The 22,682-nt window shown below is 43.8% G+C and overlaps 1 protein-coding gene across 2 annotated transcripts in view; it reads left to right on the forward strand.

The window, feature by feature from the left end:
• Window positions 1–589: 589 nt before the first annotated feature.
• Window positions 590–22,682, forward strand: part of PLCD1 (phospholipase C delta 1) — a 66,667-nt gene continuing 44,574 nt past the window's right edge. Inside the window, exon 1 of one of the 2 annotated variants that reach the window (XM_035129298.2) lies at window positions 590–860. In XM_035129298.2, coding sequence (XP_034985189.1) covers window positions 827–860 — 34 coding nt within the window. In that variant the 5' untranslated portion in view covers window positions 590–826. Of the gene's footprint in view, window positions 861–18,274; window positions 18,802–22,682 lie in introns of those variants that run through there. The other variant, XM_035129297.2, reaches the window with a different exon arrangement.

The following is a 22,682-nucleotide window of genomic DNA, read 5'->3' on the forward strand; positions in this document are numbered from 1 at the left end:
TGGTAGGATTACGAGAAGCTTTGTAAGATAAAATAGGAAAAGTCATTGCGGCATGGAGTTTTAGTGATAAAGTGTAATAATTTAAGGCAGTGATTGATATGTGAAGTATAAATATTAGTAATGAATATTAGAACATCATAAGGAGGGTCTGGTGGAAGTCATGGTCCTAAAAAGCCAAAACGTTAAAATAAGGAAAAAATGTGATGGATATTATTATTGTATTGTTAAAAACTAATAAAAATTATATGGCCAAAAAAAAAAGTTTTCCACGCATATATAGTTTGGGACTCCTCTCTCTCTCTCTCTCTCTCTCTCTCTCTCTCTCTCTCTCTCTCTCTCTCTCTCTGTTTGCGAATATTGCCCTTTGACCTTCTTCTCTGCTGTGTTGCTCCTTTTTGTCCCTCCCCCCCATGGGCTTTAAATATCCCTGCCAAAACCGAAAGGCCCAACTAGCAGAGACTTACATTCCAGCTGCCAAATGACAGGGTTGTGATGAGCAATTGGGCGGAGGCCTGCTTTGCTCCCCCCCCCCCGCACAGCTGCCAGTAGGGACGTCAGTATTAGAGGAGGGCTCAATTTGCCTGAGAGAGAGAGACACAAGCTGCTGTGGCTGGACTCCTCTGAGACCTATGGTGCTGCAAAAAGAGTGAGTTGCCGCTACATCAGCACTTTCCCTTGCGCACAGAAAAGTCGAGGAGCCTCTCAGGCTGTGCCTGGATTGCAGAATTATTTGCAGGAACCAGTCCGCTCAGCTCGCTTCTAACATCTGGGCAACCACATCTGTTGCAGCTGCATAAGTGCCTTTTCCGGCGGGCTTTCCTGGAGAATGGAGCAGAATGGCAGCCCCTTGGCCTCTGATGGTGAGTCGAGACTTGCAGTGATTTATGGCAGGCATGGTTGAATGCTGTTGAGAAATGCTCCCTTGCCTCTGGCTTAAGGGTGAAAAGTCCCCACACCATGGTGAATTTTTGAGTCAGCCATTGTTAAAGCGGCATGCTCCAGATGTTTCGGACTATCATGAACCAGCATGGTCGTTGTAGTCCAAAACTCTTTGAGGGCGCCAGGTTGGCAAAGGCAGATCTGAGCGATGTGCTGCCCAGGCATTGCGCCACTTATTGATCAGTGTTTTTGCTGCAGGAAGGAAAATAGTTCATCCCAGCGGAATATTTTATTTGTTCCCGTTTGTGGCTCCGCTTTGGAGAAACATTTATTTAAGGATAGTAAAAGAGACCGCTCCAACTGAACCTCTTTTCAACCAACCACTTTTTAATTGCATTTTTATCAAAGCAAAAGTAATTTTTTGTTATGGTATTGAAATGCTATCTGATATTTCGTAAAGCTAGATTGCAATTTGGTACCCTGGCTCGCTGCCGTTCTTTCATTCTACGCTCTGTAGGGGAAGTGTTTTTATTCTTTGTGTACTCAACAGTATCTTGGCATGTAATGAATGGAGACTCAAAATTAGCACTAATACAGGGTCAATGTATCTGTTTCACTGAAACCTGGAAACTGTTTGGGATTTGGACCATGGCAACTTTACAAATGTTGGTAAATCTCTATTACTTTTTTTTTAATAAAAGCAACTAATTGGAGAGTACAACTTCTGGGATAACACAATCAAATCCAAATTTGAAAATGTGTTTTATGAATTGTAGGCAAATCTATGTTTGTTTGGAATGTGTAATAACAGCTCAATCAGTAGAGTATGAGACTCTTAATCTCAGGGTTGTGGGTTCGAGTCCCTCATTAGGCAAAAGATTCCTGCATTGCAGGGGGTTGGACTAGATGACCCTTGCGGTCCCTTCCCACTCTACAATTCTGTGCTTCTATATGAAGTTGCCTTTTACGGCCCTGCCTCCCCAGACGCTGGCAGATCAATGTGGGACCTTCTGCATGCAAAGCAGATGTTCTGGCTCTGAGCTACAGCTGTTCCCAAGACGTTCTCAGTGCTGAAGTGAAGTTTTTTTTATTTTGTACAGCATTTTCAAAGTTTTGACTGGGAATGGCACCAGTTGACAGCCAATATTAGTCATACACAGAGCAGGCTGAGCCCATGGAGTAGAAGAGGCTTCTTTTAAGACTTGGTAATCACCATACTTTTCACTTAAGGCAAATTATTTTTGTTGTTGCACTGTACGCTATTATGTCATCAACGTGCATGGTATTTTACAAAGTTCAAGAAAACAGGTTTCTTCCTTGAGGACTAGACAGTCTGAAATTCAGTAAAAGGAGGCAGATAAAACGTCTCCACTCAAGGCCAGTTCCTTGCATTTTTGTGCTGAAGCTCCAGAGTCATTTGTCCTCCACATAAAAACAATTTATTTAAAATGAGTTAAGCCCAATGAAAACTAAAAATTGAAACTCTGCTATCTGGGAGCCTCTGCGACTGGATGCCTGCCTCAATGCCATATTGACCAGAAGTCCTGTCTAAAATTAAAATGGGGACACTAAATATTTGTTTAGCGTTCCACCCCAGTACTCTACAGCCTTTGTAAACACCAGTTTAAGCGATCCTTACAACATTTCTGTAAGGTAGGCTTATACTGTATACGGTAGGCAGCCCTGTTTAGGAAAGCTTTTAATGTTTGGTGTTTTACCGTTTTATTATTATTAATATTCTGTTGGGAGCTGCCCAGAGTGAGTGGGGAAACCCAGCCAGATGGGCTGGGTATAAACATATTATTATTATTATTATTATTATTATTATTATTATTAATTATTATTATTATTAACTCCATTTTGCAACTGTGTGGTCTGAGGTTGGCAAAGTGGAGCTTCCCTGAAATCACCTGGGGAGTTTATGGGTGGGAGGATTTGAACTGCGGGCTTCTCCCGCCTCATTTTCTTGAGTCATCCTACTAGCTCTCATAATGGTCCAGTACTACTCGGAATAATAATAATGATAATAATAATAATAATAATAATAATAATAATAATAATAATAATAATAATAATTTATTATTTATACCCCGCCCATCTGGCCGGGTTCCCCCAGCCACTCTGGGCGGCTTCCAACAAAACACAAAAATACAGGAATCCATCAAACATTAAAAGCTTCCCTAAACAGGGCTGCCTTGAGATGCCTTCTAAAGGTCTGGTAATTGTTGTTCTCTTTGACCTCTGGTGGGAGGGCATTCCACAGGGTGGGTGCCACTACCGAGAAGGCCCTCTGCCTGGTTCCCTGTAACTTGGCTTCTCATAGCGAGGGAACCGCCAGAAGGCCCTTGGCACTGGACCTCAGTGTCCGGGCAGAACGATGGGGGAGGAGACGCTCCTTCAGGTATACTGGACAGAGGCCGTTTAGGGCTTTAAAGGTCAGCACCATCACTTTGAATTGTGCTCGGAAACGTACTGGGAGCCAATGTAGGTCTTTCAGGACCGGTGTTATGAAGTAAGTCCCATTTAGTTTCATGGGACTTACTCCCAGGGAAGCGTATATAGGATTGCAGCCTTAGTCCCATTATTCCGGCCAGCTAAATATATGAAGTTGTAGTTATAAGCATGTGAAGTATTTGTACTGAAGGATTGAAAAGAAGTGATAGAAAATACAACGCACCACCGAGCACATTATCAGATTCTTCCAACACACAAATGGAGGAGTGTTAGATTGTTTCATTCTTCAATAGTTGCAAAAATGGAATTTACTGTGGGAGCATTTGATTCCCTCCCCCCCCCCAAGTTCCATACTGTGTAATAGCTGAGAAGGAACAGAAGGCCCACCCCGCAGAAAAGGGGCAGGAGATTAAGTAAATAGATAAAGGGATATCTTTCATTGGGACAACCCATGCAGGCTTCCAGATTCTGCAGAACTGTATGTCAAGCAACATCTCTGTTAGAGACCTGTGAAGCTTGCAGGCCTCTCTTCCACACCAACATAGGCTGGTCCAATAAAAACTACTGTATCATTATACACGTAAGTATGGTTTTTCAGCAGCGTGGAGATACGATCTTACAGCCAGAACAACCAAAGATGAAACTGTACCCAAAATGAAGGTGTGTCCCCCCTGCAACTTCCTTTCAATGTTGCCACTTCCTCCAGAGAGAGAGAGAGAGAGAGAAAGAAGCTTGTTGCTTCTTCGAGAGTCCAGAAGGATGTCATAAACAAATAAAAACAAACACACCCTTTAAAACCATCTAGAATAGACAATACTGACCTTGTTGGAGCAATCAATGGTTTGATTCAGTAAAAGTCATCTTCCTATGTTCCTAATTAAAAAGGTAAAGGTAAAGGTACCCCAGACCATTAGGTCCAGTCGTGGACGACTCTGGGGTTGCGGCGCTCATTTCGCGTTATTGGCCGAGGGAGCCGGCGTTTGTCCGCAGACAGCTTCCGGGTCATGTGGCCAGCATGACTAAGTCGCTTCTGGTGAACCAGAACAGCGCACGGAAACGCCATTTACCTTCCCACCTGAGCGGTACCTATTCATCTACTTGCACTTTGACATGCTTTCGAACTGCTAGGTGGGCAGGAGCTGGGACCGAACAATGGGAGTTCACCCCATCGCGGGGATTCGAACCACTGACCTTCTGATCGGCATGCCCTAGGCTCTGTGGTTTAGACACACCCGCGCCCCATGTTCCTAATTATGTATGCTTAATGAATAAGTGCATAGTTGTAATTAAATAATTGATTTTTATTTTTTATTTTTTAAAAAAATTAAGGATTCACTTGGTTGTTGTTTTTAAATGACTTCCTCAGTGAACTAGACTTCCCCCGGCTACAGCAACTGTGACGCTCCCACTGATATGGAAAGAACATAGCAGGATGTAAATACACAAAAAACAACACCCCCAATAGTTTGGAAACTCTGCTGCAATTCCGCTTTTAGCTGGGAGCATTAGAAGAATATAATTAGTAGGAGTCACTAATATTACCCTTTGTGTACACACATTTTAGGGTTGTTCTGCAGTGTTCCATCCCTGCTCAAATAGGATTTGCAGGTGTTGAAACAATGCCAAAAACCTGCACAACCTTTTTATCCAGAAGCAGTAGTTCGATTGTTGTATTATTATTATTATTATTATTATTATTATTATTATTTATTTTATTATTTATACCCCGCCCATCTGGCTGGGTTTTCCCCGCCACTCTGGGTGGCTTCCAACAAGTAACAAAATACATTATGTATACAGTATGTATTCAGAAGGCCGTTTGACCTCTTAAATTGCCTTGTTATGGCTGCTAGAAATATGCAGGGAGTTGTTTTATCAGTTTTAGCTGCTTCAGACTTGCTGATTATTTTGACTTTACTGCTTGAGCACCATTTGGTGGAAAGGTTGGATGAAAATTTAAACAAACAAACAAGATAGGAAACCGTGCCGCGTTCATACCCCCTTCAATATTTAGAATAGTAGTCTGTCCATCTGTAGTCTAACCTCCAAACGAATTCAAAGGCGGTAGTCTTTATTCAAAATATATATTTAAAAAATTAAAAAATTGTCCAGTAGCACCTTAGAGACAAACTAAGTTTGTTCTTGGTACAAGCTTATCTGAAGAAGTGTGCATGCACACGAAAGCTTATACCAAGAACAAACTTAGTTGGTCTAGGTGCTACTGGACAATTATGTACAGTATATGTATATGTATATATATAGAGAGAGACTGCATCAAACCAACAGGCTACCTACCTGAGTCTTTATTCAGTTACCCAGGAGTAAATCCCCATAGAAATTAATGGGACTTACTTCTGAGTAGATATACTTGCAATGGCTCTTTGGGAGCCAACCTACACTTCCATGTTTTACATGTTATTAAAAACACACAATTAGGACTTTGCATTTCTTTGTTAATAAAGGGGGGTGGGGGACCCAACCACGTGGTGTGTGGTGTTTGTGTGCCAAATCCGGATCTGGACTGTGCAGCAAGAAGAGGAGGTGGCCCCCAATTTTGCACACAACCCTGACAAAATTGCTGTTTGCTCATCAACAAACTACCAGCCAGGAGCAAATTTCACCTTTGAGCAAAGAGCGCTGGATGGGGTGGGTTATTTTTGCCACATCCCTTAAACCCACATCACGGTCCCGATCCGGATCAGTCGTCTCCCCCTGCCTCCCTCCCAAGGCTACTTTGTGTTAAGGGTTGCATCCCGGTCGCTTTTATTATTATCATGATTTAAATAGCATAGCTATTAACACAACACGCAGTTTGCTCCCATTTCTCCCTCCAAAACGCACACTGGACGGCAACGTGGAAACTGCACTTTTATGCCCAATCGAAGTGCGCTTTTTATGCACTTCACATGTCTTCACGAGTCAACAGCCTTAGGATCGGGCCTGCAAGCGAGTTTGCAGACACACAAGCGCGCCCGCGTGTTCAAAAACCAAGATGCGCCCCTGCTGCAAGGACGCATTGCTCCTCTTTTCCGCGGAGCAGCTTTTAGCGCAATTCGTTTTTCACTGCCACTGAACTTGCATTTCTTTTATGATCTCTGAAGCGGGGGATTTTCAGGCCGACGTGGTTTGAATCGGCCTCCTCCTGATTTCACAGTCTCTCTCCCCCTCCCCTTCCCCGTCTCCAAGAGTTAAGATTTTTTGTTTTAATCAGAAAGTGACGCGTTTCCCCCCTTAGGTCAGGGCGCGGACCTCGGAGGAAGCAGGCCTGCTCTGAGCAGCCTCAGTTGGGAACACTGACTCAGCTGGGAAAAGCTTTGAAAGTCTGCGAGCCAGAAACTTTCCAGGCATTAGAGGAAGAGAGAGAGAGATACAGGGGCGGAAGTTTAGGGAGAGCAGGAAGAAGGGAAAATAACTATGGAGAGGAATTGAAGGGTACTGTATATGGGCGAATCTGCAACACTCTCATTTTTCTGTTTCCCATTTTTACAGCCTTAAATTCAGTTCTCCACAATGCTTTGCACTTTTAAAGAACTCGTGAAAAATACATCAACATCAAAGTGCACATTTCTCCTATTGCACACATCTTTGCGCCCAACTGACACATTTGTGCAAAGCAGTCTTCCCCCTGATAACAATGCATTTCTTCTGGATGTGGTTTTTCAGCAATATATGGTTTTGCAAGCATCGGATTTATGATCTCTTTGCAAATGTGCTAGCAGTTTTGTTGCCGCACCACTAGGAGGGCATACTTAGAGCCATAGCACTTATTTCGTGGAAAGCGAGAATGCCTTGATGATGGGGCAGGGCTCAAGTTGTCGCGCAGCAGCGGTTGTATTTTTGTTTGTTGGTAATTTATTGCATTTATACCCGATGAATCACAACACGGGTCAGACTCTCCCAATTAAAATCCAGGCAGCATTTAATCCTGGTAACTATCAATAAGCAATCTGCCTGGGGTTTTAAAAGCCACTCAGGGTTGCTTTCCAAATCAAGAGTATTTCTAAACATTGCGAGCAGTGCATTTGAAATAACATAGCCAAGGTGCCGAACTCATTTGCTGAAGCAAGCACAATTCTGCATGTGCGCCAGAAGGAGCTTCGGGTGTGACTAATCACATTTTTGCTTTCGGCCTTCACCAAAGAACTCCAGTAACGCAGCCGTCCTCTGTGATTCATCCCTCCTATTACGCATTGCCTGTCCTCCTTCTCAAGACCTGTTCTCCCATGTGCAACAGTCAGCCGCACACAATGAAAACTATGCTTCCGATCCCATGATGGCTGGTTATTATCCTATTAACACATTGTCATTATGACGGGCCAGGTTTCAACGTATCTGCTGGATGGCAACGACTCCTGTAGGCCGGTGATGGGAGAAGCCATGTCCCTCCTGGTGGTGTTAGTAATACAAATCCCATGCTTCTTGTCCATTGCCCATTCTGCCTGAGGCTGACAGGGCAGTGTGGAAGGGCCAGGGTAGTTTAGAAGCTGAGGATCCCCTACCAAGTGTGGCAATGGGGCATCATGGGAATCAGAGTCCTCCTCATGCCAACTGTGAGACTAAGGGCAGACTAATAGAATCATGGAATTGCAGAGTTGGGTCATCTGCAATGCAGGAATCTCAGCTAAAGCATCAATCACAGATGGCCATCCAACCTCTGCTTAAAAATTTCCAGGGAAGGAGAGTCCATAACCTCCTGAAGGAGACTGTTCTACATGGTGCCCATGCAAAGGTGCCCAGAACCGCTATCCTTCCTATTGCAACGCCTCAGTGTGACTAAGATGGCATTCAAACCAAATGTTTAAAGTACAGTGGTACCTTTGTTCTCAAACTTAATCTGTTCTGGAAGTCTGTTCCAAAACCAGGGCGCACTTTCCCATAGAAAGTAATCCGTTCCAGACTTTTAAAAACAACCCCTAAAACAGCAATTTAATATTAATTTTTATTATCTAATGAGATCATTGATCCATAAAATGAAAGCAATAAACAATGTAGTGCAGTCACACAATCAATCAATCAGTAGCTGAACTGGGTTCCACGCAGTCACACACACAAAAAGCATCAAAACCCAAAAATCGTGTGAAATCGTGCAAGATCATAGGACTGAAAATGGCCGCCGTGCTCGTGTGAGAAAAAAAACCGAGATTGCGGTGTATGCAATGGTCTGATTCAGTTTAAGGTAGGGATGCCATACGTCCAGATCTTCCAGGACATTGCTGGGATTTCAAAGGCGGAATTGACATCCGGGGTGGGGGTGGGGGTGTGTGGATTTGTGAAAGGCGGCACTTTGTCCTGGATTGAATTGAATTGTCCAGTCAATTGAAAAATCACGGGGTTTTGGGGCGTTTTTGTAAAAAAAAAAAAACTTAACAACTTTTGGGTTTTCCTAGAAAAAGCTAAACCATTTTGGAGTCTTCTGAAGAAAAAAAAACTTCAACAACTTTCAGGGTGTCTTGGTTTTTACTTTTTGAAATCTGGCAACTATAGTTTAAGGTAGCTTCCTATGCTCCAACGTTCAGCTTAGTTTGAATGCTGCGCTGTTGTTTTCAATTGTGTTTTAACTGGATGTGTTGCAAGCCATCGGGGGTGGGGGTAGGGCCTGAAGGCAAAATAAATGAATGAGTTGAGGCAACCCCGCCTTAAACTCTCAGCTTGCGTTAAAAGCACATTGGCACAGAGCTAAAGCAATGACTGCAGATCTGCCTTGCTGATTCCTAACGTTTCCACTAGATGGAACATTTTGATTATGAAGAAAAACAAGAAGAAGAAGAAGAAGAAGAAGAAGAAGAAGAAGAAGAAGAAGAAGAAGAAGAAGAAGAAGAAGAAGAGGAGGAGGAGGAGGAGGAGGAGGAGGAGGAGGAGGAGGAGGAGGAGGAGGAGGAGGAGGAGGAGGAGGAAGAGATTGGATTTCATATCCCGCTTTATCACTACCAGAAGGAGTCTCAAAGTGGCTAACATTCTCCTTTCCCTTCCTCCTCCACAACAAACACTCTGTGAAGTGAGTGGGGCTGAGAGACTTCAGAGAAGTGTGACTAGCCCAAGGTCACCCAGCAGCTGCATGTGGAGGAGCGGGGAATCAAACCCGGTTTACCAGATTATGAGTCTACCAATCTTAACCACTACACCACACTGGCAAGGCCAACGGGTGAAATAAGAGAATCGCAGAAGGATTATAACTCTAATCTGGTCGTGTTGCTTCCTAGGATTATCACACAAATTACTGTCGGCAGGGCCATTCGGCAGGGGGAACAGAGAATAGACTGCTATTTTTCAGGTGGGATTTAGTCTCATTGAAGCAAATTCAGGTTGAAGTGCATTTGGTGCAACAAACCTGCTTCCCCCAAACCCCCAGATTTTGCAGAGCGACACTCCTGCGAGGAAGGCTTGCAGCATTTGGGACATCATAGTTTAGAGAAAAGCTGAGTTGGGGATAGGGATGATAGAGGTGTACAACCCTAGAAATCGCGGACATTCAGTGAAGCAGAACGTTGGGAGATTCAGGACAAATAAAAGAGTTCTTCATGCAATGCAGAGTTAAGGTCTTCTTATTGTTGTTCAGTGAGGAAAGTGGCAGCAAAGTGCTGGATGCAGTATATTATATTCTCCCCGCAAGTAAATAAGAATGAATGCTCAATAAACAGTAGGCATCATATATGTAACCTCCCTGCAACATTAGAGCAAGCAAGTCGGGATGAGTGCTCAGTAAACAGGTCGTCTGCGAATACAGCCAGATCCATACGGCTGCAATCCTGTACACCGGAGGTCGCCAACAAGCACGCTTTTGGGACAATGGATGCATTTGGAACTTTGAGAAAGTGCCGTGGGCGCCAGTCGCAAAATGGCTGCCATGGGGCACAACATGATTGCTTATGGGATGTGTCACACCACAAAACAGCTGCCCCAGCTAAAAGAGACAGGATTTCAGGGACTAGGCAGAGGAGGAATGGTGGAGACCGCCTCCCCAGCCTGACCCTTCCAGGGAGGAGGACGACAACGACAGTATAGCTTTACAACAGGGGTTTGCAGGAGGTCGCAGCTCAGAGGCAGATGTGGGGGAAATCTGGGAAATCTTGGGAGAGCCGGAACAACACCTGACTGACACAGCATTGTTAGAAAGCATTCCAGACCCTCCCCTTCTCCCAGAATCCGGTGAGCCTTAAAAGTAGGAGAGCAAAGAGTTCAAAGATAGAGGGCACATAGCAGCACCCGTAGAAGTGATGAATGAGGAAGTGGGAGAGACGGGGTGGGGTGGGGGTGGAGATTCACTTGGGACAATGCCATTATCCAAGAGGCTGGGTTCCATAGCCTCTCTCTGTGAAGACTGAAATAAAAAAGGACAGTAAGAAACTTTCCCTTGCCTTTATACTTTCCTGGGCATCCAGGTGGGAGCCGCTGACAGCATCCTAACACCACAAAATATTATGGGAAAGGCTTTCCCCTCTCCTACAGTATCAGCAGCTGGACGAATGGTAAAATGGTCCCTGCACCCTCTCACTCACAGAGAGAGGCTTTTTGCCTTCTTTCTGTTTAGAATCACAGAATCGTCGTCGAGTTGGAAGGGAGGGGGAGCCTGAGGATCATCTAGCCCAACCCCCTTGCAATGCAGGAATATGCATCTCTCCCGTATGGAGGGGGCGGTGGATGCGGGCAGATTCAAGGGGGCAAGTTCAATGTAGGAGAAAGGCTGAGCTAGCGCAAGACAGGGACTGAGGAAGAAGAGCAAGCCTTGTCCCCTCCTGCGCTGGATTTTTAAGGGGAACATCTTCCTTTTTTTTTTTTAAATATTTTTTATTAAATTTTCCGATTATAAACAACAAATAAAGACAATCATGACAATCTTATTTCCAAATCCGAATGTCCACATCCAAAATATAACATATAATGAAAACATATACAATGAAGAAAAAAAAAACAATAATAACAATAAAATTACCTAATTTTAAATTTCTTAATTCCTTATTGGACCCCCTCGAGCCCCCTTTTTAACGGTTCCAATATCGGCTCCACTTTACAGGTTTCATTTTTTCCCCAAAACCTCCTATTTCCCCATCTGCAACCTATATAATTGCTTAAAATCCCCTTCAAATGTCTAAGTTACAATACTTCTTAACATATATTCTAAATTTCTTCCAGTCTTCTTGCAGCTTCTCGTCTCCCCGGTCGCGTAGTTTCCCGGTCAGGTCAGCAAGTTCCATATAGTCCAACATTTTCATCTGCCATTCATCCACTGTTGGTAGCTCAGATGTCTTCCAGTACTTTGCTAGTAATACTCTTGCCGCAGTCGTGGCATACAAAAACAAATTCCAATCTTTATTAGGTAATTCTCTTCCCATTATGCCCAAAAGAAAGGACTCTGGTTTCTTAATAAACGTAGTCTTAAAGACTCTTTTCAATTCATTATAAATCCTTTCCCAGAAGTCCTTTACTAATGGACACGTCCACCACATATGATAAAACGTTCCTATTGCCTCCTTACATTTCCAACATTTATTATCCTGGTTATGGTACATCTTTGCAAGTTTTGCTGGGGTCAAATACCATCTATACATCATTTTCATCATATTTTCTCTCAAGACCGTGCATGCCGTAAATTTCATATTCTTTTTCCATAACCTTTCCCAATCCTCCATCATAATGTTGTGTCCCACATCTTTTGCCCAATCTATCATTACCTTTTTTGTTTGTTCATCTTTCGTATGCCACTGCAGTAGCAGATTGTACATTCTGGAAAGATTCTTTGTCTTTGGATCTAGCAGTTCTGTTTCCAGCTTGGATTTTTCCTGTGAAAAACCATTTTTCTTATCTAGCTTATACATTTCATTTATCTGGTGGTATTGGAGCCAGTCATCTACCTTACTTCTTAACTGCTCATACGTTTTTAACTTTAATTGGCCTCCTTCCTCCACCAAGATATCTCTATATTTGGGCCACCTGGCCTCCGTAGTCAATTTTTTATGAGCCTTAGCTTCCAAAGGTGAGATCCACAGGGGTGTTCTCCTCTCTAATAAATCTTTATATTTAATCCACACCTTCAACAATGATTTTCTAATTACATGATTTTTGAAACTTTTATGATTCTTGACTTTGTCATACCATAAATATGCATGCCATCCATAAGCATTATTAAATCCTTCCAAATCTAAAACATCTGTATTTTCTAGTAAACACCAATCTTTCAACCAACAAAAAGCGGCAGCTTCATAATAAATCTCAAGATCTGGCAGGGAAAAACCTCCTCTCTCTTTACTATCTGTTAACAATTTATATTTAATTCTCGGTTTTTTCCCTTGCCATATGAACTTAGATAACACCTTCTGCCACTCTTTAAAGCATTCCACCTTATCTATAATTGGCAACATTTGAAACAAAAATAACATTCTTGGCAATACATTCATTTTCACAACTGATATTCTTCCTGACAAAGACAATTTTAAATCCGACCATCTTTCAACCTCCCTCTTGATCTCATTCCAAACTTTCACATAATTATTTTTATATAAATCCAAATTTTTCGCAGTTAAATTCACCCCTAAGTATTTCACTTTTTTCACAAATTGTAGGCCGGTGGCTTCCTCCAATGTCTTTTTCTCTTCCGGTGTCAAGTTTTTATCTAACACTTTGGTTTTACTTTTATTCAATTTAAAACCAGCAACACTGCCAAACTCTTGGATTAAGTTCAGTGCGTTAATCGCACTGGTTTCTGGGTCTTGCAAAGTTAAAACAAGGTCATCAGCAAAGGCTTTTAACTTAAATTGTTTCCTCCCTACCCCCACTCCTTTAATCGATTCCTCTCTTCTAATCATTGACAAGAGCACCTCCAGGACCGATATAAATAAGAGGGGTGATAGGGGGCACCCCTGTCTGGTTCCTTTTTCAATTCTAATTTCCTCTGATACCCCACTATTTACAGTGATTTTTGCTTTCTGCTCTGTGTAAACTGCATTTATCGCATTCATAAAACCACTTCCCGTCCCCATCCTTTCCAAATTCTTCTTCATAAAGGCCCAAGAGATATTATCAAATGCCTTTTCCGCATCAATAAAAATCAACATCGCTTTTTTGTTAATTTTCTCCTGTAAATACTCCAAAATATCAATTACATTTCTAATATTATCCTTCATATGTCTGCCCGGCAAAAAGCCAGCCTGGTCCGAATGAATCAAATCCCCCAACACCGTCTTCAATCTGGAGGCCAAAATATTTGCAAAAATTTTATAATCCACATTCAATAAGGATATGGGGCGGTAATTCTTGATTTGAGTTTTGTCCATTTCTGGTTTTGGTATCAGCGTGATGAAAGCTTCTTTCCAGGAGTCCGGTGCCCCCCCTCCCCTCAGGATCTCATTGCACAAATCTGTCAGTGGTCTTATCAGCCATTCCTTTAAAGCTTTATAATATAAGGGGAACATCTTCCAAGGCCTTTCATGGACGCCATAGGAGGGACTGGCAGACCCACAGGCACCCAAAAGCCCCACATTGGCCACCCCTGCTCTATGCACAATTTCTTCTTTTAGAAACAGGAAACTGCCGCTGCCTGTTTACTCTCCCTGTTTCACTTCCAGCTCATATTTGCTTCCATTCCTTGTTCTGCTCCATGGTGTGTGTGTGTGCTTCTGCACACAGAGCAGCTGCACTGCTACCCTGTTTCATCAAGGAGTCTGACAAAGGAAAGTGCCCTCCTTATATCCGTCTTCTCTTTTGGGTAGAATTCAGGGCAAACCTGTTCCCACCATTTGTAGCAGAGGGCAGATTTGCTTCAGGTGGATTGACCGGGCTTTGTGTCACTCATGGATTCACCTCCCGCCCCCTTTTAATTGTTGTTGTATGTGTCTGTCTGTCTATCTATCCCTATCTATCTATCTATCTATCTATCTATCTATCTATCTTCTATCTATCTAGGGCCATCTTTAGCATATGCGGCGCCGGGGTGCAAAGATCCGCCCAGCGCCCCCAAATGTTCATCTTGCTGCTGCCCCTGCCTCCTCCCAAGTAGTAATAAATGCTACTTTCACGGAGAGAAGACTGAGGGAGGGGGATCCTACATTCAGGCAGGGGAGAATGGGGGTGTGAGGTGAGGGGGAGAGAGAGATGCTGCCTTCCCGCAGGGAAGCCTTGGGGTGTGGGGGTGACAGAAAGAGGGAGGCTTGGGAAGGAAGCTGCACGCCCACCAGCCATATGGTTGGTGGGGCGCAGCTGGCAGGCGTGCAGGGAAAGGGGAGGCTGCCGGCAAAGCCACACAGCTCCCCCCACTCACTGGGGTGCCCCTGAGAGGCCGGCACCCTGGCGCAACAAACCACTAAGCCCTATGGGAAAGACGGCTATCTATCTGTCTGTCTGTCTGTCTGTCTGTCTGTCTGTCTGTCTGTCTATCTATCTATCTATCTATCTATCTATCTATCTATCTATCTATCTATCTATCATAGGGCTGCCATACGGCCAGGCTGAATTTCCAAAAATAATGAAAAATGTACAGGAAATCCCATTGCAACCCATTTTGGAAGTGTTGGGTGTTTTTTGGGGGGGGCAAATTTCTTCAAACGATAGCTCAAAACCATCTCTCTCTCTCTCTCTCTCTCTCTCTCTCTCTCTCTCTCTCTCTCTCTCTTTCTCTTTGGAGATTTTCCAAAAAGAAGCTCAACAACTTCCCCCGCCCGAAAAGAAAAAAGCTCAACAATTTTGCCAAGAAAAACTCAACTTTTTAAAAATGTGGCAACCCTAATCTACCACACTGGAAAAACATAATCAGAAAGGCTTGCAAACGCTTGAAAAACAACGCAGCAGCGTCTCTCTGAAACATGCAGGGAGGGTCGACAACCCACAATAATTCACAATCCAGTTTGTGTTCTTGAACAGGGAACGTGATGCGAGCAGACCTCACCCCCTGAGGAAAAACATAATAATGAAAGCCCAAACCCACACCCGTGGGTGGCCTTTAAGAATATACTGGAGTTCAGCCTCCAGCAGTACAAAATGTTCTGTTAAAAAAAGGAAAGGGCTGAGGTGATATCAGTGAGTCCTTTTCCCATTAAAATTAAGTAATTGCTGACCAAGTCACTGATACTACAGGTCCTCTGATTTTTCAGAAAGTTATTCACCTGAGTTCCGCAGTGAGGTGACTTGGCATGAGGAGGATTAAGCCCTTAGTGTACGCAGGGAACATTTTCATATCCACTTAAGTGCCCATGTGCTAAATCATATGATCCCTGTGTAACGTGGAATGTCAGTAGGAGGAATGTTGAAGCATCAAAACGGCATATTATGTTACCCCTTCACACCCCAACGAATGCTAAGTCATATTCCTGCCAACAAGGCAGTTTGAAAGCACGTCAAAGTGCAGATAGATAAATAGGTACCGCTCCTGTGGGAAGGTAAACGGTGTTTCCCTGCGCTGCTCTGGTTTGCCAGAAGCGGCTTAGTCATGCTGGCGACATGACCCGGAAAAAATGTCTGCGGACAAACGTCTCCCTTGGCCAGTAAAGTGAGATTAGCGCCGCAACCCCAGAGTCTTCCGCGAGTGGACCTAACGGTCAGGGGTCCCTTTACCTTTAAGTTAGCAAAAAACGTATAGAACAAGTAGAAATACCTGCTGGAAATGTAAAGAAAAGGAAGGTACCTTTTATCACATGTGGTGGTAGTGTAAGGTAATAAAAGCTTTCTGAGAGATGATATATAATGAAATGGGGGGGGGAATGTTTAAAATAACTTTTGTTAAAAAACCAGAAGCTTTTCTTTTAGGAATTATAGGTACAGACGTTCCAAAGGAGCAGAAAATACTTTTTATGTATGCGACAACAGCTGCACGGATGCTACTACAGGTTGGAAAGAAGAACTACTCCCTATCAGAGAAGAATGGCAAGCTAAGCTGATGGACTATACACCAAAAGGGCAAAGCTGACTGAAAAGCTCAGGAATCAAGAGGACAAAAACTTTAAAAAAGAATGGGAAAAAGTTACAATTTACCACTGCAAGGAGATGGAAACATTAGCAGGATTTTAATCTCACTTGTAATGCAACAAATATTACGGACAATATTGTTGTTGTTTAGTCGTTTAGTCGTGTCCGTGGATTGATATAAAATGATTATAGAATAATATGCAGTTGTAAATTTTGACAATAGGACCCATGGAGGGGGTGGGGGTGGGGAGTCTCGAGATTCAGAGTAGTCTCTATACAGTGGAACTTCTACCTGCGACCATAATCCGTTCCGGAGGTCGAAACGGGTTGCTGGAAGAGGCGCCATTGTGCACAGGGGCGACCGCCCGCTTCTATGCTTCTGCGCATGTGTAAATGGGGATTGCTGCTCCTGCATGAACAGCAGCAAACTTGCCGGTTACTTCCGGGTTTGCCGCAGACATTGGGCGAAATGGGACACAAGCAGAGGCAGACGTAAGAAGAGGTTTGACACCGAACTCGCGCTCCGCTGAGCTGTGCTCCGCCTCCGCCTCTGCCCACCAGCCCCGCTGGCAGCGCCGCTCTCGCCCACGGCTGCGTACTGCCACGGGGGTCCTGGCCATAGTGCACTGGGGGCAGCCCGGCGGGCCAGAGCGAGCGCCCTGGCTGTGTGCTGTCAGCGGAGCTCCGACTGCAAAAAGTTTCACCTGGGCTTCGTAGCCCTGCCCACATTCCCACCTTGTGGCCCCTCCCCTCCCGTGCCTTGGCCCCCCCCTTGCCCCCCTAGTTTTGATCCTGGGTACGCCCCTGGAGAGGGTTTTTCTGCTCAGGTTCTGCTTCTTGGTTTCCAACAAGCATCTGGTTGGTCACTGTGAGAACAGGATGCTGGACTAGATGGGCCATTGGCCTGATCCAGGAAGCTCTTCTTATGTTCTTAATTTGTCAGTGTTGTATCAGTACTGAGCCTCAGTTCCGGAGCATCGGTTATTAAAGGCCACGGCTGCTGCTTTGGGTTGGATCAGAGAATTATTATGGTGCTGGAGGAGACTCTTGAGAGTCCCATGGACTGCAAGAAGATCAAACCTATCCATTCTGAAGGAAATCAGCCCTGAGTGCTCCCTGGAAGGACAGATTGTGAAGCTGAGGCTCCAATACTTTGGCCACCTCATGAGAAGAGAAGAATCCTTGGAAAAGACCCTGATGTTGGGAAAGATTGAGGGCACTAGGAGAAGGGGACGTCAGAGGACAAGATGGTTGGACAGTGTTCTCAAAGATACCAACATGAGTTTGACCAAACTGCGGGAGGCAGTGCAAGACAGGAGTGCCTGGCGTGCTCTGGTCCATGGGGTCACGAAGAGTCGGACACGACTAAACAACAACAAGGGCTTTTCAAACTGCACTGGGGAGCCCTGGATTCTTCAATGGCAACCTTCCCAAACTTTGTGCTCTCCAGGTGTTTTGGACTACAACTCCCATCAGCCCCAACCAGAATGGCTTCACAAAGCACAGCTAGGGATATCAGGAGGCAACGGTTTCCGTTCCATCCTGGATGGGTCACAATCAGCTCTGTTTTCATTCTGCTACAGTTCAGCTTCTGTGAAATACATCATCCCATAATACAGAATGCAGGAAAAAACCCCACAATGCTGTAATTTACACTAGCAGGCTAACGAAAGGATAGCAAATATTGCTCAGGCTTGCTTGTGTGATTTCTGTTCCCGACCTTGGACGGACGTGCGAATTGCGGGGAATTCTGCTCCCATCCCCGATGGATTTCTGCAACACCCCTACCCATAGCCGCATAGCTTTTGCAAGAGAATTTCCCCAGGCAAAGTAATTTTCATTCCCCTTGCAAAACCTGTACTGCTTGTCACTATCCTATTCTATTAAATAAATAAATAAACAAACCCACTCACATCCCGTATGAGCAGTTTGAAAGTCGGCAAACATTCTGTGACCTCAGAGCAGTTTGGCCAATAGGGAAATGGGTCTCGAAGACAGGAAAGCACAGAAAACCTTTTATAGCCTAATTATATGTGAGAGACATTAAGGAGACAAGACAGGCAGGCACTGAGGAGAAAGGAGAAGAAGGGAAAAGAAAAGGCAATGCCATAAAATGCCCTTCCAGTGCCATGTCACATGCCAGGCAATCCAGTTTTAATTGCTGGGGAACTTTGTCCCTCCCTTGCCTGAGGATTGGAGCAGCACAACAAGTGCAGTATAACTCAGAGAGTCTGTTGCATCCTCCTGTGCTGGCCTGACTGGTGCAAGAGAACTGCGATTGCCTCACGCCGCACTCCTTCATTTGAAGCCGGCCTCCTCCTGTGTTTCTGTTTCTGCTGTCGCTGGAGTGCCTTTTTGCACGAGTTGTTTAACCACACAAGGACTTTGCGGCAGCCCCAGGGCGACCAGGGAGCCGGCTGGGCTGGGGACTGACTCCCCGATGCTTGTCCTTGCCCGGGCGCCTCTCCCCGAGGGACATGCAGTGTTTCAGAAGGCAGCCCAAACTCAGCAAGTCCCAGGAAAACCTCTTGCTGGAAGAGAGCAGGAAGGTGGCAGCTCTGAATGGGAAAAGACTGGGTAAGGGGCTGGTGTCTCAGCCAAATAAATGCCTCCTTGGGCTCCTGGCAGCTCTCTAACTGCAGTGGCGGATGTTTGAATCTCTGCCGCTCCTTTAAAGTAAACCTTGTTTCTGTGCCTTTTTAAACGTGTGTGTGTGTGTGTCCCCAGTTCAGCACTTACTGAAGATCTAACCTTTCCAGCTATTATTTTTATCAAAAAGTGGAGATCTTCTTTATCTCAATCTGTAGCTCGACTGGATTTTTTTAAAAAAAGTTTTGTTTTATCGTAGGTGCGTGTGTTTTAAAAAACAGTCCATCGCTTTGAGATGTGTTCATAGGAAGTGATTTATAATGTATGTGTCTATGCAATTTCTCCGCTTCAATCTACTTGATATCAAAGGAGGTTTCTGTTATGTTTTTGGGCAAAATAACACTCGGAGAAACTGCTTGGGTCCTTTTGTTATTGTGCTTAAGTTTAAGGACAATGAGTTTCCCGCGGTCTGCCTGTGGTAGTTTATTGATTGCAGTGTTGTTGTTGTGCTACTATTGGAAAACTCAGCGTCTAATCTACTGCTCTGAAATACTGTAAACTTGAAAAAGAAAGAAACAGGAACTTTCTGTTTCCTTCTCTCCCTTGTTGTTGTGGCTTCAGTAAATGGCTCTTGTAACACGAAGGCTCCTGACTTTGCCATATATTAAAAGAATTGTGGCTGTTAGAATCATAAGAGCTCGAAGGAGCTCTCCAAAGGTCGTCTGGCCCAACCCCATTGATTCAGTTGCTGCGGCTGGTGGTTTATACAGGACTATCAATGCACACGATGCTTCATAAGGAAATAAATACATGAATAAGTTGATTCAAGCAGGCCAATGCCCCAAGAAGCTTGCAGTCTATGTTTTGATGGTAAGGAAATCAGCACAGAGATAGATCCTAGAATGTCCTGGGATGATCTCAGGTTGTGCCGCTTCCATGGAACAGTGGGGGTGTCAGTTCCAGATGAGGCACAGGAATAAGCTGCACTCAGATTTTATAGGGGGCAAGAAGTGGTCTGTCCCCTTTGGTTACTGTATTTAAAGGACTCTGGTGTGTGTGTGTGAATATGTGTGTGAGAGAGATGTGGCTAAATTTCAGGGGACTGGCTTGTGGGTTTCAAGGAGGGCTCCTTTACATATCCCCCACCCCTGGAAAAAATAATTTGGGAAGGATAAAATGGGGAGGAAGAGGGCCGTGTATGCCACCTTGAGCTCCTTGAAGGAAAAGGTGGGATTGAAATGCAATAAATAAAATTTATAAGGGAAAAATAAACCTAGGTCTAGTTCTCAATGCAGAAGTAAAAGCACCTATATTACTGGGATATGCTATATTATAGATGGTGACTCAAATATCTGAACATTCTCTTTGCTTTGGGCAATTAAATGAAAGATTGGCCTCTAGGGCTAATTCTTGAGTCTTCTCGGCTGGACCCTGGTTTTCTAAGGTGGAGAAAATCTTGAAGCAAACCTGATCAAACACAGGCTAGTGCCTTCTTCTGTGGCAGTGATGCTGGTGAAAAAAGAGAGATTTCTCCCCTGATAATTACTTCCATTCAGTTCTACCAGGGAATAATTTCTGGCAGAGTGAAAAGTCTCTTGTTTTTTGGAGCCTTGGGTTATAACTTAGCTTCTAAAATCTGCCTGTCTTAGTGCAAGAATGGGCTAATGCCTCTTTAAGAGCGAAGGGATGGTCCTCCATTTGAAGGAAGTGGTGGCGAGTCCAGTACTGAAGAAGATACCCTGCGTTTAGGCAAGTGCTCTCAAGTGTGTGGTGATAGCTCAGCTCCGCACATCCCTGGCTGACTTCTGTGATGTAGACGCTTTCAATCCATTTTGGGAACTAAAACTGCCTTGGTTGCTCTGGCTGAGTACTTTTTCTGGGAGAGAGACAGGGGGAGGGTGACTCTGTTTTGTTTTGTTTTTAAGATAAACTTAAAAGGTTTACTTACATTTCAATGCAGGCAGCAAATACATCAAAGTCGTATGCAGGCGAAAATAATTCTGCGTTACAAAATACAAAATTAGTTTCCAAAAGGGTGTCTGGGTTCTGAGTTGAGCCCAGGTATGTGCATTTCCTCACATTGCTGGCTTGAAAGAAGAGAGCCAGTGTGACTCTGCTGATTTTGGTAAACCTCTTGTCTAGGGATGGGATTTATTGAAAATCTTGATGTCGAGCTTATTTGCACAGATCGCCTCCTCCCTAATTCCATGCCTTGCTCCTTAGTCTCAAAGTGAGAATCAAGGTCCCCCCCCCCCACTCTCTGGGTCTACTGAAAATGCAAAAAATTCTAGCAATTTATATGCATTATTTCAGGAATAGGCAAACTTGGGCCTCCAGATGTTTTGTGACTACAATTCCCATCATCCCTGACCACTGGTCCTATTAGCTAGGGATCATGGGAGTTGTAGTCCCAAAACATCTAGAGGGCCAAGTTTGCCTATGCCTGCATTATTTTATGTACCGGTATATACTTTGCCCTGTGCACCCCAGGTTTCCTAAAGTAACCATCACATAAATAGATGTACTGTATTCATCGATAAATGTATTAAAGAAAACATATGCATTATTTATAAATCTATGCTGTGGAAATATGTTAAAGCGTGGAACTTGACTTCTTTTGCATAGTATTATTATTAGCTGGACTTATACGCCCCCCCCTCCCCTGCAAACAATGCATGAATGACAGACATCAGACAATATAAGAGACGTCAGATACAAGCAAAGCTCAATCGGGTTGGAACCACCACCAAATTCTGTGTATAAATCCATTTAAAACGTATCCTCCCTCCCTCCCAATGACTTAACTGTTGTTGATGCTATTGATAACGGTGTCCGTTCTGAATTTCCCTTTGTAATTAGATATAAGAGATCCTTCTCCATGTTTCATCTTCTGGAGAAGTGCATTATGCATGTGCAAAAGTGGGAGCTGCCTTGGTAGTGGCGCCGTGAGTGAGAAATGCCCTCCGAAAGCGGTTAGGTTTGGTTCTGACACTGTATTCCTCACCCGTATATTCCTCTCTTTGCCCAGACATTTTAGATTGGGGTGGACAGAAGGTACCGGTAGATCTCTGGGTGATTTGCAGGAATCAGCAATGATTTCTGGGGTGCTTGCAGATGGTCGTTCTTTTGCAGGAGAAAATCACTCGCAACAAACCCATTTTCCTCCCCAAATCGGGACTTACAGGTGAAACTCGGAAAATTAGAATATCGTCGAAAAGTGCATTTATTTCAGTAATGCAACTTATTATTTTTTATTTTTCTTTTAATTTTTACAAATGCTTTCTTTTGGAAATTCCACAGTAATAAAGCAAATAGTTACAATAATACAAAAATAAACATCGCTATTACAGCTCATTAATTACATTCTATTTATATCAATCAGTAACCTTTATTAGGCATGACAAGTTCAGAAGCTTCAGAACAAAATTATGAATAAAACATTCGCATTATAAGCTTCATAAAATAAAATACATATTAATTGAATTAATATTTTAGAACAATATATCAATTTTCAATTGTACAACAAATAAAGGCTTGACATATCTTGCTTTGCATGTCCTGCATCTGTCTCATATATTGGTTTCACCTTTTAAGTTGCGTTACTGAAAAAAATGCACTTTTCGACAATATTCTAATTTTCCGAGTTTCACCTGTATTGTGATAAGGAAAGCTATGGGAAAATGCACCAGAAAAAGTGGGATAACGTTTCCTTGGCACATCTATTGTATAACCTCCCTGCAAACAAATCAGGATGAATGCTCAGCAATAGGTGATGTCATCTGACTTCCCTGTCAGCTTTGTGCAAGCAAACCAGGATGAATACTAGGTAGACAGGCCACCTGGAAGCAACCTGATACCCAATTGTTTTA

This window comes from Zootoca vivipara, chromosome 12 (assembly GCF_963506605.1).
Source record: "Zootoca vivipara chromosome 12, rZooViv1.1, whole genome shotgun sequence".
Taxonomy (NCBI): Eukaryota; Metazoa; Chordata; class Lepidosauria; order Squamata; family Lacertidae; genus Zootoca; species Zootoca vivipara.